At 43.7% G+C, this 15728-nt stretch overlaps 1 protein-coding gene across 3 annotated transcripts in view; it reads left to right on the top strand.

Annotated features, from left to right (window-relative positions):
• LOC121279421 (ALS2 C-terminal-like protein) overlaps positions 1–15728 on the top strand; it is a 148466-nt gene that overhangs the window by 23998 nt on the left and 108740 nt on the right. The window contains exons 2-3 of one of the 3 annotated variants that reach the window (XM_041190655.1): positions 10018–10222; positions 11297–11402. In XM_041190655.1, coding sequence (XP_041046589.1) covers positions 10082–10222; positions 11297–11402 — 247 coding nt within the window. In that variant the 5' untranslated portion in view covers positions 10018–10081. Of the gene's footprint in view, positions 1–10017; positions 10223–11227; positions 11403–15728 lie in introns of all 3 variants that reach the window. The other 2 variants (XM_041190653.1, XM_041190654.1) reach the window with 2 other exon arrangements.

Below are 15728 nucleotides of genomic sequence, written 5' to 3'. Positions count from 1 at the left end.
CTGCTGCACCCTGCACAATCTTGCCCTGGAAAGGAGTGATGCAGTTGACAATGAAGCCCTGGATGAGGCTGCGCATGATGAATCCAGCAGTGGCTCAGAGGATGAGGAAGCACAGAGCAATGATGAGGAGCAAAACGACGACCCGCAATTACACCAAGGAGGCAGGGACACGGGACAATTTAATCCAAAGAACCTTCAGCTAGCTCCACACACATGGATCAGCAGGAACAGCATTGCCTGGAACTTCCACACGTGGCACTTAGGTGCTACATCTTCCACCTCATCAGCTGCAACTAAGGGCTTAGTACAGAAACATCAATGTCCACTCAAACACTCATGAGATGTCTGTGAAAAAAAATGCAGCACAAAGGAAACACCCTCAGTCATGGTGAGAAAAGTGGACTTTATTATGTCCAAAAAAACCACAGACTTCTCCATTGCAATAAGAAGAATTTTGTTCCCTATTCTAAGGCCAACACAAAATCACCAGTGACATACCCGTTGAGTGCCTAATGTGCCTTATGCTTTCGTTTGCGGGTGCTACTTTTAGGTGCCGCCCCATCGCTCGGAGAGGCTTGTGAGCCAGCCTGCTGACTCTGCTGTCCTGTTGGCCTCGATGACCTTGGCGGGCATCCTCTGGCCCCTGGAGTCTGTGATGGCCCCGCCTGGGAGGGAGTGGCCAGTTCCAGAACTGGCATCTGCGCAGTTGTCGCAGCCTCAATGGAAGAAATGTTGACTGGCAGAGGGGTGGAGAAGGTGCTGCCTACATCCGGAGCACCCTGAGAGGAGCTCGCAGTGACGACAGGCAGCTGCCGCGCCAACGTGAGGTCACATTGGACCTCCCTGCTCACCACAGATGCATGGGCACCAACTGCTGATGCTTGGTGTTCACAACATCTCCCACATTGTGAATGACCACCCACGGCCAGTACCGCTGTGAGGGCTTGCAGGTCAGAGCTTAACCCAATCTGAAGACTCTCAATCTGATCGAAGCCCGTCTTCATGAGAGTCGCCTGAGGTTCGTGCCTTCATGTGCACTCTGCCTGGACTCCTCCATCGCAGAGACCAACTGAAGCACACCCTCATGCAACCCTGCCAGATGCAAACTCGCTTCTTGCCACTTGTCCTGCAGCTGCTGCATTGGTGACAACTCCAGAGGCACATCATCAGTGCTGGACTCAGTATGTGCCTCATCCCCTGCAGCCTTCTGGCTGCTGGCGCCTTCGGCACTCTCTGTCCCTACCATCTCCTCCAGCGATTGTGAAATGCCCTCTGCACTGTGACCCGCGACACTAGCCGACAGTAAATTTCCCACCGAGGTGTGTGTGTCTACGCTGGTGCCTGGCTGGCTGAAATGATATGCCACAAGTTGCACATGTTGGGCCTCAGGTGTGGAGTGGGGGGGCTCCAGTCTTGTTGGCTGCTGCCATGTGGTGGTGATGCTGAAATTAACAACAAGGACAGTGCGTCAGTTAGCGTTCAGTCAGTTAAACCTTTCATCCCTTTCCTCCCCCAGCCTCATAAGTCGCTCACCCTTTAAGACCATAAGGAGACGAACATTGGTGGGGTGGAAAGGAGTCAAGAGGAGCCCCAACCATTAAACACACATACAGACAGGCTGGGCAGATGGCCTCAGGAATGCCGCACGGCATGTTATGTACCATTGGAGTCGGGAGAGTGCAGAGGTTCCTGACCTGGATACATGCTGACCTGGAGAGTTACGGTGCTGAGGAAACATCGCAAATACTTGTGACGTTTGCCGTGGAGCACAGGAGATTGACAGGTCACATTATTGACCTTCATACCATTATGAGGGGCATAGAACGGGTGGACAGAAGGCAACATTTTCCTCTTGGCACAGGGATGAGTAACATGGTGGCATTTATTTAAGTTGAGTGCCATGAAGTTCACAGTTGAGGTGCTGAGGACCTTTTGGACAGAGTAATGTGGGACGCACTGGCTGAAGGGGTGCTGGAGGTCCCAAACCCCGTCAGATGTATAACGTCTTTGGCTGTGCAGTAGCGATGCCATGGCATGTTAGCCCATGGGGATAGTGGTCACAAATGGGATAAGGTGACTTTGGAAGGTAGTGGAGACGCGAATCCTCAAGGGGACGAGGGAACTTTGTGTATGACCCATATGTCAGAATGTCTCAGTCTGTGAATCAGCAGTGTTGCAGCATTAATGATTGCAGCAACCATCACTGGTTCGGATGGTGGGGAGACAGAGTGGATGGGACTGTGCATCTCAAATACCTGGCCGCTGGACCCCAGCCTCGCAGTCCCCGGCCGCCCTGGCCTCCTGCCTCCTCCCCAGCTCCATGGCCTGCTCCTCAAATGTTGTGAGGTTCTGGAGCAGGGCGTGCCCACCTCCAGTCCTCTGGCGCTCCCACAGATTGTGTTGACTTTTTGCCTGCAAAGCAGATAAGAGGATTTATTGGGACTGCTCGCTCGTGTACTCTGCACGCTTGCACCGCACCCCATCCACAGTGGCCCATCTGAGGCTTCCAGCAGCTGCTGTCCACACTACTGGTGATCAGTCCCCAGAAGATATACGGCTGCTCCCAACCCCCTCCCCCAATGGCTACTTTGGACACATTTAGCGTTCATGACTTTGAATAGCACACAGGTCTTAGCGCCCATGGCAAGGAGGTGCAACTGGGTGTGGTGCCAATGCCAGCAGATGGCACTTGGCTACAACATCTTGAGGTACGCCTTGAACCATCTCATCACCATCAATATGACATGTGTTAGAATTCTAAGTATGTGCCTAGCTGCCTCCCCTGCAGGTTGCCCCCAGAGTACTCAAATGCCACAAACACCAACATATACTACGGGGAGAACCATCTTCTCCTCAACCACTAAGGCTGATGTGAGAATGGTCAGTACCCATTTGCCTACCCAGCATGCGCCAAATGCCCAATGCAGTAACAACACTAAGACGTGGGGGGGTCTCAAAGGCTAAGGTTGCCTTGTGGGTCAAATGGCCAAAACCGACATGGTACTCACCCTTCCAGACCGCAGCAAATCATTGAATTTTTTGGGCACTGGGTGCCAGTGCGCTGCACATCATGGGCACTCAGAGCGTCACCAATGTCCTCCCATGCTTGGCTGGTGAAATGGGGGGGCCCTCTTCCTCCCATCCTCCGGATACAACACACGCTGATGGCTAGAATCCTCTTGCAGGAGGATAGCAAGGCATGCATCGGAGAATTGAGGGGCACAGTGGCCCCCTGCTGGCCTCTCCTGCAGCCTGCGCTCCCCCTCCTCCTGCTCATGCCGCAGTCCAATCAGTCCTCCCTCCCTCTCTCCCCAAGTGGCCATGTTGCACTGCCTCAAGCAGGCTGATTGGCCACTCTTTATACAGACTGCTGGTTCCCCATTGGAACCGGCGGTCTGAGCAACCCCGCCTCCGCGACTATTTTCCCGTTCTCCACGGAAGTCACTAACCCGCTGGCTGGGCCTTAATTGGCCCGCCCGCGGAAAATGCCTGCCACCAAGTCGGTCGGGCCTGCCCGCCTATCAAACGAAAAATTCTGGCCTAGACTTCGGTTAGAAATTAGCCCTTAAACTCTCTCACTCACCAGCTCACAGTGCAGACTAAAATAGCACTGAGCTTTTTCCCCAAAATATTTTATTATACAAATATCTGATGTCATCTTTAAAAAAACAAGCACAATACTAGAAAGACTTCCATTTAAATTGTGCTTTTCACAACCTCTGGACATTCTAAAGAGCTTGCAGCCAATTTAATTCTTGAAATGTAGTTGCTGTTGATGCATAAAATGCAGCTGTGTGTATCCAGAGATCAGTTAGAGACTCATTGCTCCGACAAATCCAGTGTGACAATTTGAGCCATGTTTATCTGACTTTCCCATGTCTTTTCACTTTCCAATATTTGCACATTATTTATATATCTCACTGATTATTTCTGATATCAGTTCTCTAATAGAGAATGTTCAGTCACTTAATGTTTCCCACTCTTTTTTCTTTCTTTCCTCCCTTTGTTCCCATTTACACACTCTCCTCTTTTGAATCTCCTTAAAACCAACCTTTTAACCAAACTTTAAGTTAGCAGAAGAAGCACCAAAAAGCAAAGTTGAAAATTATTTTTGTAGGTCAGGAGGTGCAACACTAGAATAATGCAGCAACTGCTGAACTGGCAATGTCCCTCACTGCCGGACCTGCCTGTTCACTGGATTGTCGCCTGATATTGCACTGACTGGCTTGATGTCTGCAGCTCATTGGCAGAATTGTGATGAGGCTTACCCTCAAAATGCCTTAGCCTGTCAGCATGCTCAAACGTGGCTTGGGCTGCATTAAATTAAGCTAACACAGGGTTACATACAACATACAGCATATAAACAAGACATTTGGCCCATCTATGCACCACTTGAGTCTCCTCCTACCTGTAAGATTATCATGGATTGATTTACCTAAAACCAATCTTTTTATTCACCTAACCAGCATTTGTCTTATTGCCTGCACTGATATGATGTGCTTTGCCTGAAGGCTGATCCTTGATGCATTGTCTCCGGATGCTTCAACCTGAACCCATTTTCTTGGCAATTTTTTTTTTTTCAGTGGCGGTTTGCCATTGTTTTCCACTCTTGGGCATGATGAGGAGGCAGGTTCTAAGTCTGGAATGGAAATTGAAACCATGCTGTTGGCATTATTCTGAACCACATGCTAGCGAACTAGTCAACTGAGTTAACCGATTCCCCCAAACTGATATGATAATTTATGCACTTTTAGAACGCTGCTGCTTGAGTCAGTTTAGCTGTAAATTGCCTGAACAGGGACTTTAAACATCCTCCCTAGACAATAAGTTTTTAAGAAGTACTTATCTTTAATGATTGACCTAGATTTCCGAGATTCACAAATAGCTATCGTTGAGGGCAAATCAACAACTGACATGTGGGGGGCTTTCAAACGTCAGTTGATAAGAATTCAGGACCGTCATGTTCCTGCTAGGATGAAGGATAAGCATGGCTAGTTTCAGGGATCTTGGATAATGAAGGATATTGTGAGATTAGTCAAAAAGAAAAGGGAAGCATTCGTAAGGGCTAGAAGGCTGGGAACAGATGAAGCCCGTGGAGAATATAAAGTAGGAAGAAACTTAAGCAAGGAGTCAGGAGGGCTAAAAGGGGTCATGAAAATTCACTGGCAACCAGGATTAAGGAAAATCCCAAGGCATTTTATACATATGTAAAAAGCAAGAGGGTAGCCAGGGAAAGGGTAGGCCCAGTCAGGGACAGAGGTGGGAATCTGTGTGTGGAGCCAGAAGAAATGGGAGAGATACTAAATGAGTACTTCTCATCAGTATTCACAAAGGAGAAGGACTTAGCGGTCGATTTGTCTAGGGAAGAGTGTGTAGATAGCCTGGATCATGTTGAGATCAAAAAAGAGGCGGTGTTAGGCATCTTGAAGAATATTAAGGTGGATAAGTCCCCAGGGCCAGATGGGATCTACCCCAGAGTACTGAGGGAGGCAAGGGAGGAGATTGCTGGGGCCTTGACAGAAATCTTTGTATCCTCACTGACTACGGGTGAGGTCCCAGGGGACTGGAGAATGGCCAATGTTGTTCCATTGTTTAAGAAGGGTAGCAGGGATAATCCAGGAAAATACAGGCCGGTGAGCCTTACATCAGTGGTAGAGAAATTATTGGAGAAGATTCTTCGTAACAGGATTTACTACCATTTGGAAGCAAATGGGCGTATTAGTGAGAGGCAGCATGGTTTTGTTAAGGGGAGGTCATGTCTCACTAACTTGATTGAGTTTTTCGAGGAAGCAACAAAGATGATCGACGATGGAAGGGCAGTGGATGTTATCTACATGGATTTCAGTAAGGCCTTTGACAAAGTCCCTCATGGCAGACTGATACAGAAGGTAAAGTCGCACGGGATCAGAGGTGAGCTGGCAAGATGGATGCAGATTGGGCTTGGTCATAGAAGACAGAGAGTAGCAGTGGAAGGGTGCTTTTCTGAATGGAGAGTTGTGACTAGTGGTGTTCCGCAGGGATCAGTGCTGGGTCCTTTGCTGTTTGTAGTATATGTAAATGATTTGGAGGAAAATGTAACTGGGCTAATTAGTAAGTTTGCAGATGACACTAAGGTTGGAGGAGTTGCAGCTAGTGAAGAGGATTGTCAAAGGATACAATGGGATATAGATTGGTTGTAGACTTGGGAGGAGAAATGGCAGATGGAGTTTAAGCCGGACATATGAGAGGTAATGCATTTTGGAAGGTCTAATACAGGTAGGAATTATACTGTAAATGGCAGAACCCTTAAGTGCATCGATGGGCAGAGGGATCTGGGTGTACAGGTCCACAGGTCACTGAAAGTGGCAACACAGGTGGATAAGTTAGTCTGGAAGTCATATGGCATGCTTACCTTCTTCGGCAGAGGTATTGAGTATAAAAGCTGGGAAGTCATGCTGCCGCTGTAACCAAGAACCTTGGTTAGGCCACACTTGGAATATTGCATGCAATTCTGGTTGCCACTTCACCAGAAGGAGAGGAGGTTTACCAGGATCCTGCCTGGTCTGGAGGTTATTAGCTATGAGGAGAGGTTGGAGAAACTCGGATTGTTCTCACTAGAGCGACGGAGATTGAGGGGCGACATGATAGAAATTTACAAAATTATGAGTGGCATGGACAGAGTAGATAGTCAGAAGCTTTTTCCCAGGGTGGAAGAGTCAATTTAAGATATAGATTTAAGTTGAGAGGAGAAAACTTTAGAGGAGATGTGCGGGGCAAGTTTTTTACACAGAGGGTAGTGAGTGTCTGGAATTCGCTGCTAGAGGAGGTGGTGGAAGCAGGTACAACAGTGGTGTTTAAGAGGCAGCTTGACAAATACATGAATAGGATGGGAATAGAGGGATACGGACCCTGGAAGTGCAAAATGTTTTAGTTTGACAGGCAATATGATTGGCGCAGGCTTGGAGGGCCGAAGGGCTTGTTCCTGTGCTGTACTTTTCTTTGTTTTTGTTCTTTCTTTGTTATTTGTTCTTTGTGACCAACTTCGAAGCCATCATAAGATTCAAAAGAGTAGGTGGAACGGGATGCCTTTTTCAAGATGCATCATAGAGAAAAGGAGATGTGAGAACAGTAAGTGCAAAGAGGTGGGCAGAGCAAGAGAAAAGAAAGATTGGATCCAAGGTAGTCAAGAAACAGGAATATAAGAGAGAATGTAAGAGCAAGGGTGGATAACCAGGGGGCATAGATTTAAGGCAAGGGGCAGGAGGTTTAGAGGGGGTTTGAGGAATTTTTTTTCACCCAGAGGGTGGGGGGTATCTGGAACTCACTGCCGGAAAGGGTGGTAGAGGCAGGAACCCTCACAACATGTAGGAAGTATTTAGATGAATACTTGAAATGCCATGGCATACAAGGCTATGGGCCAAGTGCTGGAAAATGGGATTAGAGTAGATAGGGGCTTGATGACCGGCACGGATACCATGGGCCAAATGGCCTCTTTCCGTGCCGTAAAACTCTATGATTCTTTATCTGAGTTCTAATGAAAGGTGCAGAAATAGATGGTGGAACGAGTACTTTAGCCTGGGCAAGTGGATGCAGATTCTGATTGAAGCCTAATGCTTGTCTTGCTATATTATTGAAACTAAAATAGCATAGAAATAAGTAAGAAGAGAACCCTGTACGCTACTACACCAATATCTTTGCGGGTAATATATGAGCTGTTTGGAAATATAAATTACTGCCTAAGTACTAATTTGTAGAGCTCTGCTGTATGACAGTAAGAGATTTGCTGCAACCAATTGATGTTGGGTTTGAATCTCTAGCACAAGATTAATCTTGCATATCCTTCCTCTGTAACTCTATCAACATAACCCTCTACTCTCTTCTCCCTCATGTGCTTGTCTAGCTTCCCCTTAAATGAATCTATCCTATGTACTTGAACTTTTGCTCCCTGTGCTTTTGAGTTCTACATAAGTTATACATGAGTTATACATAATCTGTATAAAGATTAATCTGAATTCCCAGTTTGATTTCTTGATGTCTATCTTGTATTGATAGCCTCTAGTTATTTTTTCACTCTTCCCCACAAGTGGAAACTTTCTTTCTATGTCTCCTATCAAAAGTTTTGATAATTTTAAAGATCTTTATTAGATCGTCATCCCTCAGCCTTGTCTTTCTCAAGAAAAGGGCACAGCTTGTTCATCCTTTCCTATTAGGTATAACCTCACAGATCTAGTATCATCCTTGTAAATTGTTTTTTGCACCTTCTCCAAGTACTTCTATATCCTTTATATGACATAGCAATCAGAATTGTACACTATACTCAAGTGTAGTCTAACCAAAGTTCAAAGAAAGTTTAGCATAATCCCTTTATTTTTCAATTCTATCCCTCTAGAAATAAACTCGCGTGCTTGGTTTGCTATTTTTGTGTGTGCTTACTAAACTGCATTGCTACTTCCACTGACTTGTGCATTTGTATTCCAGATCCCTTTGCACTCATCTGTGTTGGAATTCATTGGCTAATTATATGCAGATTCTGCACATTTTGTAATTTGGTGCAGTCCTCCTTAGTTTTAATTATCCCCCAATTTGATGTCACTTGCAAATTGGGCGTGCTCCCCCTAACTTTTTAGCCACTGTGGGGGTGGAGACGAAATGGCATGGAGGTGAATGGGGACGACAGGGCCATGTAAAATTTAGCCCTAACTGAACACACATGCTTTTTTTGTGCAATGTTCTTAATTTGTCAATAGAATGATGGTTGGTGTTAAAGGCAATAAAAGTGGTCAAGAAGGATGATGGAGGAAGTTATGGTCACCCGCAACTCATTTGTGAGTTGGACTGGTGCTTTCCAAGTGCTGTGAGAAGAGTAGATGCCTGATTGAGAAGCTGACATAGAAGTGTTATGAGTCCAGCTGCAAGGCATCAGTACATTCCAGGACTATTGGGACAGAGACTGTACCACTGAGAAGGGAATTAGATCAATATTTGAAAATAGAAAACATAAAAGGAAAAAGGTGGAGAAAACTGCATTAGAATATCAATTCAGGGAGGCAAGCAGTTGAGCTTCCAAACAAGGCTATCTGGAGAAACAAATGTATGGCTATCGGTTTCTGTTAATACAGTTGCTAGGTGGCCTCTTTATGAATGTTTGGCTGAGCTTCAAGACTCACTAATAGAACCAGATCAGCTGGGGGTCTGAAGGGGGAGTGTGATTGACATCTTTATGAAGTTATAATAAGTTATTCATTCTTTAAGACGTTTCAATGTCTTTATGTTTATTTGGACAAGATTAAGAGCTGTGAAGTGGGTAAGGCTTCTGTTATGTATACTATGAATGCCTATGTCTGATACTTAGATTATAAGAACAGCAGTTTTTTTTAAGGAGATTTTTCTGGTTATTTTTTCTGACGAACATTTTAAACATTTGCCACTGTTATATGGTTCATTGGTTCTGGACATAGTGCATACTGGGAGAATGGGCATGGAGGATGCAAGGGGTATGAAAGGGGCAAGGAGGGGGCATGGGGAGCATGAAAGAGCATGGGGGTTCAGTAAGGATGAAGGTATGTGAAGTGTGAGGACTGGAGGGCCTTATGGCCTTTAACACTATTAGGCTAAAGTTTTAGAGAACCACACCACACCAACTCTCTCTCTCCCCCCCTCCCCACACACCTTAAACCAGCTTATATTTCAACTCTTTCTTGGACTCGAACTCAAGTTCTGTCGAAGGGTCATGAGGACTCGAAACGTCAACTCTTTTCTTCTCCGCCGATGCTGCCAGACCTGCTGAGTTTTTCCAGGTAATTCTGTTTTTGACTGATATAATAAATTGTGTGATGTTAGCCAATTAAATTCCTGAGGTAACCAACACATGCATAAGGCTTGGCTCTTGCTGATGTATGCCACGATTTAGGGATAATTTTCTAAATGTCTGAAATGTTCTCAATTAAGCTCATTATGATGAATCTCATCTCTTTAGAGAAAAGGAAGAAAATAGTGCTTGATTTGAAATACTCAGGTTTTCTCTTTTTATTTAACCAGTAGGTTCTCCTGAAAACAATCTGCTGAGGAAGATGGAGATTCTGATATTCAGTTGAACCACAGAATGGACCCAAGTTGTCCAGTCCAGCAGCCTGATTCGGACACACAGCCCCAGAGGACCAGATTTTCTGGTTTTTGGAGTGTACCTTTCTCAAAGTCTGTATCAAGCTCCAAAGAAGTCCTCAATTTAGGGACAGAGATTAAGGTAAATTGAAGAACCATACAAGACTCTATCATTTGTCCCACATCTAAAGCTGTTTCTGGACACTTTTTTATTGACGTAAGAGCAGGAATGGGCTACATTGTCCTTGATCTGTCTTTTTTCTAGCTGATATGATCACTCCTCATAGTTTCTAAGCTCCAGGGAAAATATGCCTCATTTATGCAACTGGCCCTCAGTTGAACTCTTTAAGCCCTGGTATATTTCTGGTGAATCTGCCTTGTGTTCCTTTGGATATATCTGTTCTGTGGTGGATGCTCTAAAGCTACAATATTCCAGATGGAGTTTGACCAAGGTTTTGTACAACTGAAGCACAACTTACTCTCCTCTTGCATTCTAACTATTACGTGATAAAGGATAACATTCATTTGGCTTTTATTACATTTTATATTTTTCTGAGTACTAACTTTTAGTGACCTCTGAACAAGGACATCTACATTCCTCTGTTCCTCCTCCTTTATCAAAATTGGACTGTGGAAATAGCTCATGCCTCAAATTCTCTCAAATTATGAAGACCCCTTGTTCCATCTTTCCAATCAAAATACTCCTTGTGTATTTGCTGATGACCATCTGCTTAACCCCACGCTTCCTGTAGGGTGACATCATAAGCCTATAGTGAAATAACTTGCAGGCTATAAGAAAGGGGAAACCACTAAAGTGTGTTAAAATTAACTTGATAATAAAATTACTTCCTCCATATTGATTTTCACTTACTAGAGCTGTAAGTTAGCTGATTGTGGTTGCAGTGAATGTGCCCACTTAAAACCAATTTCATTTGACTTATATATTTTATCTCTTGTTTTGATTTTATGAATATTATTATATTCACTGCTCCTCTGATCTTCCCTCTGTTTCTTCTAAACTTCAAAAATGCTTACCTATTTGCTCTTCCTTTTCCCTGTATCCTTAAAACAGTAGAACTTCTCAACATTTTCTATAGTTTAATGTCAAGCTGGACATCACCTCAACCTCTGTTTCTACTTTCTTCAGACAAAGTTTAGCATCATGGACCTTGGGCTTCTCCATGAAAATAGAAACTCTTCTTTGTTTTACCTAAAGGAGAAATGCCAGAGGGAAGCTGCCTACCTTTTCAAGTTGGAGCAGTCCTTCAAGAACTCACTGAATGATCTGAATACTCACATTCTAAAGCCTCTTGTCAAGGCTGGTAAGTAAGCATCAGATGTTGGGTCATCTTAAAATAATATAAGACTGAGCCAAAGAGAGCCCTGTTGCCTGAGAGACTTCTCTCAGAACTCTTAGTAGTCTTCAATCTTTAAACCTACATCTGAATAGAAAAACTGTCTCCAGCATTGAGTAGATAAGATGGTTTAAGGAGGATATTGGATGAAGCTAAAGTAATGAAACATTGGGGAAAAAAATGGTGATGTTTACACTTCATAATGATGTAAACGAACTAGGATGAAATTGGAAGAAGTTTGGGGGTTTTGTTGGTCCTTAACAAGACTGCAGCAGCAACACAAATTTTGCTTTTTGGTAAATATATCATCTTACTTAAATTTGTAGATTTAGCAGTTAGAGTGCTACATTATATTCCTAAATTAGGATAACCTATGTCACAGGATGTTCTTGCTCCACCCAACTCTCGATCTCTAGCCCAACCACTCTGATCACACACTCTGCCCTTCGAACCCTCTCCATGCCAAAGTTTCACCGTGCTCTTGTCGGACTGCACCAAAGGTACTTTAATAACTTATATTTTTATTTAGACACAGCATTTCATAGAGGCACAAGAGAAAAAATGAATGCTGTGCCAGAGGAGGCGATATTAGGAGGGAAGGCCAATAGCATGGTTGAAGAAGGGATCTATTTCCTTTCTTTGATGGGTGGAGAATTATAGGGTTTAGGGAGAGAATTTTTGAAGTGTGGCTCTTGCTGGCTGAAGGTACAGCTGCCAGTGTTAAGACAAAGGGAGGGAGGATGCAGAAGAAGATAGAGTCAGAGGAGTGAAGAGTTCAGGTCAGGGTGTTGGGGGATATTGATGGGGGATGCAGGAAGCAGGGGCGTTTTGTGCAGAGGTCATAAAGAGAGGATTGAGGTTCTGAATGGATTTAAACCATCTAGATGGAAATTTTAAAGTCTCGGTGTTGGGATGTGTGGGATTGAGGGAGGGTGGGAGTTGGGGTGGGTGACTGTCGGGGGGGGTGGGGTGGTGTGTGTGTAGTAGCCAATATAGTACAGTGAGGACTGTAACAATATGTAAATAGGACTTGATATAAGACAGGATATGAGCAGCAGAGTTTTGATTAAGCTCAAGATTCTAGAAGTTGGGAGGTTGGCTCTCAAGTTCCGTCGAAGGGTCATGAGGACTCAAAACGTCAACTCTTTTCTTCTCCGCCGAAGCTGCCAGACCTGCTGAGTTTTTCCAGGTAATTCTGTTTTTGTTTTGGCTAGAACAGTGTTTGAATAGATAAGGTGACAAAGGCATGGTTAAAGGTTGCAGCATCTGATAGGTTTAAATGAAGGCAAAGACAGACAGTGTTTTAGATGGAAGTGAACAGTATTACTGAGATTGGAATTTAACTCTGCAACTTTAGGTTACAGTCTGATCCAGGTCTGAAATAGTGACCAATGAAGGGGATGGAATTAATGTTTTGGATATAGATTTTGTAGTGAGGACTGATGATAATGGTTTTGCCTTTACTAATGTTTTGCGTTAGTAAATCTTGGCTCATCAAAGACTGGATGAATGGAATGATGGATAAGCAGGCAGACAACAAACACTCTGTCTAGCCTTGGTCAGCAAGAAATCAGGGAAATATTGAACTCCAGGACTGTGTACAGAGGTCACTAGTGTCTGAAAGCAGAACCATGAGCAAAACGTTGCTCTCCTCAATCTTGAAGTGAGGTGGGTGTGAGGTAAGATTGTCTTGCTGAGGAAGTGAAGTGGCTAGTGGAAAAACATTTCGATGTCGGTCTTGCTCTTTTGAACTCCATCTCCGGTGTAGGAAAAAGAATGGAAACCGTGAAAGTGAAATAAGGGCATATATTGGCAAATTTAGAACAGATGTCAGGAGGTTTATCAGAATGGCTTAGGAGGCAAAGTCTTGGTGTTACTTCAGAAAAGGCTTACTGTAATTAGGGAACTGTTCATTTTTTTAGATGGATCAGAACTTAAGATAGGTTTTCTACATCCATGTGATGTTTTGAGGGGAAGCCCCATATCTAATTACATATTTATAAAAAAACTCACATAGCAATGGTCTGGATATATTCACCGAAATAGGTAGTACATTTAAACTTAGTTGTTCACTTGTGTAACCTCTGCATGTCACCCAGTCCTTCCTTTTTTCATTTCTTTTTCAACTTGGAATACAGAAGAAGCAGATTCATGACATTACATTTGAACAGCTGCATTTACTCCTGTGTCGTTTGTGGTTGAGTTATATGCATTATAAGAATCTGTTGTTGCGGATAGAGGGACTGAGCATTTGGAAAATATGAGTTGATCAGAGACCACCAGTATAGATTTGTAAAGGTTAAGTTATCTCTAACAAAGTAAGTTAACTTTCTTGAGTAAGTAACTAATGTGGATAATGGAATGTCTATGGATGTCATTTATATGGACTCCAGAAGGCAATCAACAAGGTTCCATGCAGATAACAAAAATGAGAGTGCATGGGGTTTTAGGCAGCCAATCAACTTGGAGCCAGGGGGCAGAGTAGGTATTAATAGTTATGTACTCAAATTTAGAGGGACCTGTGTTAGGACCTCCGGTTTTCACCATATTTAACAATGGCTCCATTGAAGGGATAGAGAACTATATATCCAAGTTTCTAATGACACCGAATTAGATGGCATGGTAAATAGCATGGATAAGGGCAGAAATTTCTGTGAGTGGATTAACTGAGTAGGCAAAACTGTGGGAGATGGAGTTCAATAGAGTAAGACCAATATCAAAATGTTCTTCCACCAGCCATTTCACTCCCTCAGCAAGTTGATTCCCAATTTGGCACTCAAAGGGAATGACTGCCTCAACTGCCCATTTAAATTAATGGTTGGAAAATTAAGTGCAGCAGGGCCTATGGTGATTGTATTGATTTAAAGATCATAAGATCATAAGACGTGGGAGCAGAAGTAGGCCATTCGAGCCATCGAGTCTGCTCTGCCATTCAGTGAGAACATGGCTGATCTGATAATCCTCAACTCCACTTTCCTGGCCTTCCCCCATAACCCTTGATTCCCTTACTGATTAAAAAACTGTCTATCTCGGCCTTGAGTATACTTTAATGACCCAGCCTCTACAGCCCTCTGCAGTAAAGCATTCCACAGATTCACTGCCCACTGAGAGAAGAAATTCCTCCTCATCTCTGTCTTAAATGGGTGATCCCTTATTCGGAGGTTATGCCCTCTGGTCCTAGACTCTCCCACAAGGAGAAATAACCTCTCAGCATCTACCCTGTCAAGCCCCCTAAGAATCTTTTATGTTTCAATAACGTTGCCTCTCATCATTCTAAACTCCAATGAGTACAGGCCCAAGCTAGTCAACCTCTCCTCATCAGAAAATCCCCCCAAACCCAGGATCAACCTAGTGAACCTTCTCTGGACTGCCTCCGATCCCAGTATATCTTTCCTTAGATAAGGTGACCAAAACAGCTCACATTCTAACTAGTGCCTTGTATAGTTTTAGCAAGATTTCCCTATTTTTATACTCCATTCCCTTTGAAATAAAGGCCAACATTCTATTTGCCTTCTCTACTACCTGCTGAATTTATATGCTAGCTTCTTGTGATTCATTCGCAAGGACCCCCAAATATCTCTGTGCTGTAGCTTTCTGCAGCCTTTCTCCATTTAAATAATATTCAGCTCCTCTATTCATCCTGCAAAAGAGCACATTTTCCCACATTGTTTTCCATTGGCCAAGATTTTTCCAACTCATTTAACTTATGCATATGTCTCTATACACTCTTTATTATCCTCACCACTTGCCTTCCCACCTATTTTTGTGTCATCTGCAAACTTAGCGACCGTGCATTCACTTCCCTCATCCAAATCATTAATATATATATTGTAAATAATTGTGGCCCCAGCACTGATCCCTGTGGCACTCCATTAGTTACAGGTTGCCATTCTAAAAACACTCCCCTTATCCCATTTCACTGTCTTCTATTAGCCATTCCTCTATCAATGCTAATATACTACCCCCAACATCATGGGCTTGTACCTTATTAGGTAGCCTTATGTGCAGAATCTTATCGAATACCTTTTGGAAATCTAAATATATTACATCTACTGGTTCCCCTTTATGTATCCTGCTTGTTACCTCCTCATAGAATTCTAATAAATCCGTCAGGCATGATTTCCCTTTCATGAAGCCATGCTGAGTCTGCTTGATTATATTATGCATTTCTAAATGCTCTGCTATTTCATCCTTTATAATAGACTCTAACATTTTCCCAATGACAGATGTTAATCTAACTGGCCTATTTTAATATCTCCCTCTCTTTTTGAATAAGGGTGTTAAATTGGCAGT

This window comes from Carcharodon carcharias, chromosome 6, assembly GCF_017639515.1.
Source record: "Carcharodon carcharias isolate sCarCar2 chromosome 6, sCarCar2.pri, whole genome shotgun sequence".
NCBI classification, from domain to species: domain Eukaryota; kingdom Metazoa; phylum Chordata; class Chondrichthyes; order Lamniformes; family Lamnidae; genus Carcharodon; species Carcharodon carcharias.
This window is presented reverse-complemented; position numbering and strand designations above follow the sequence as displayed.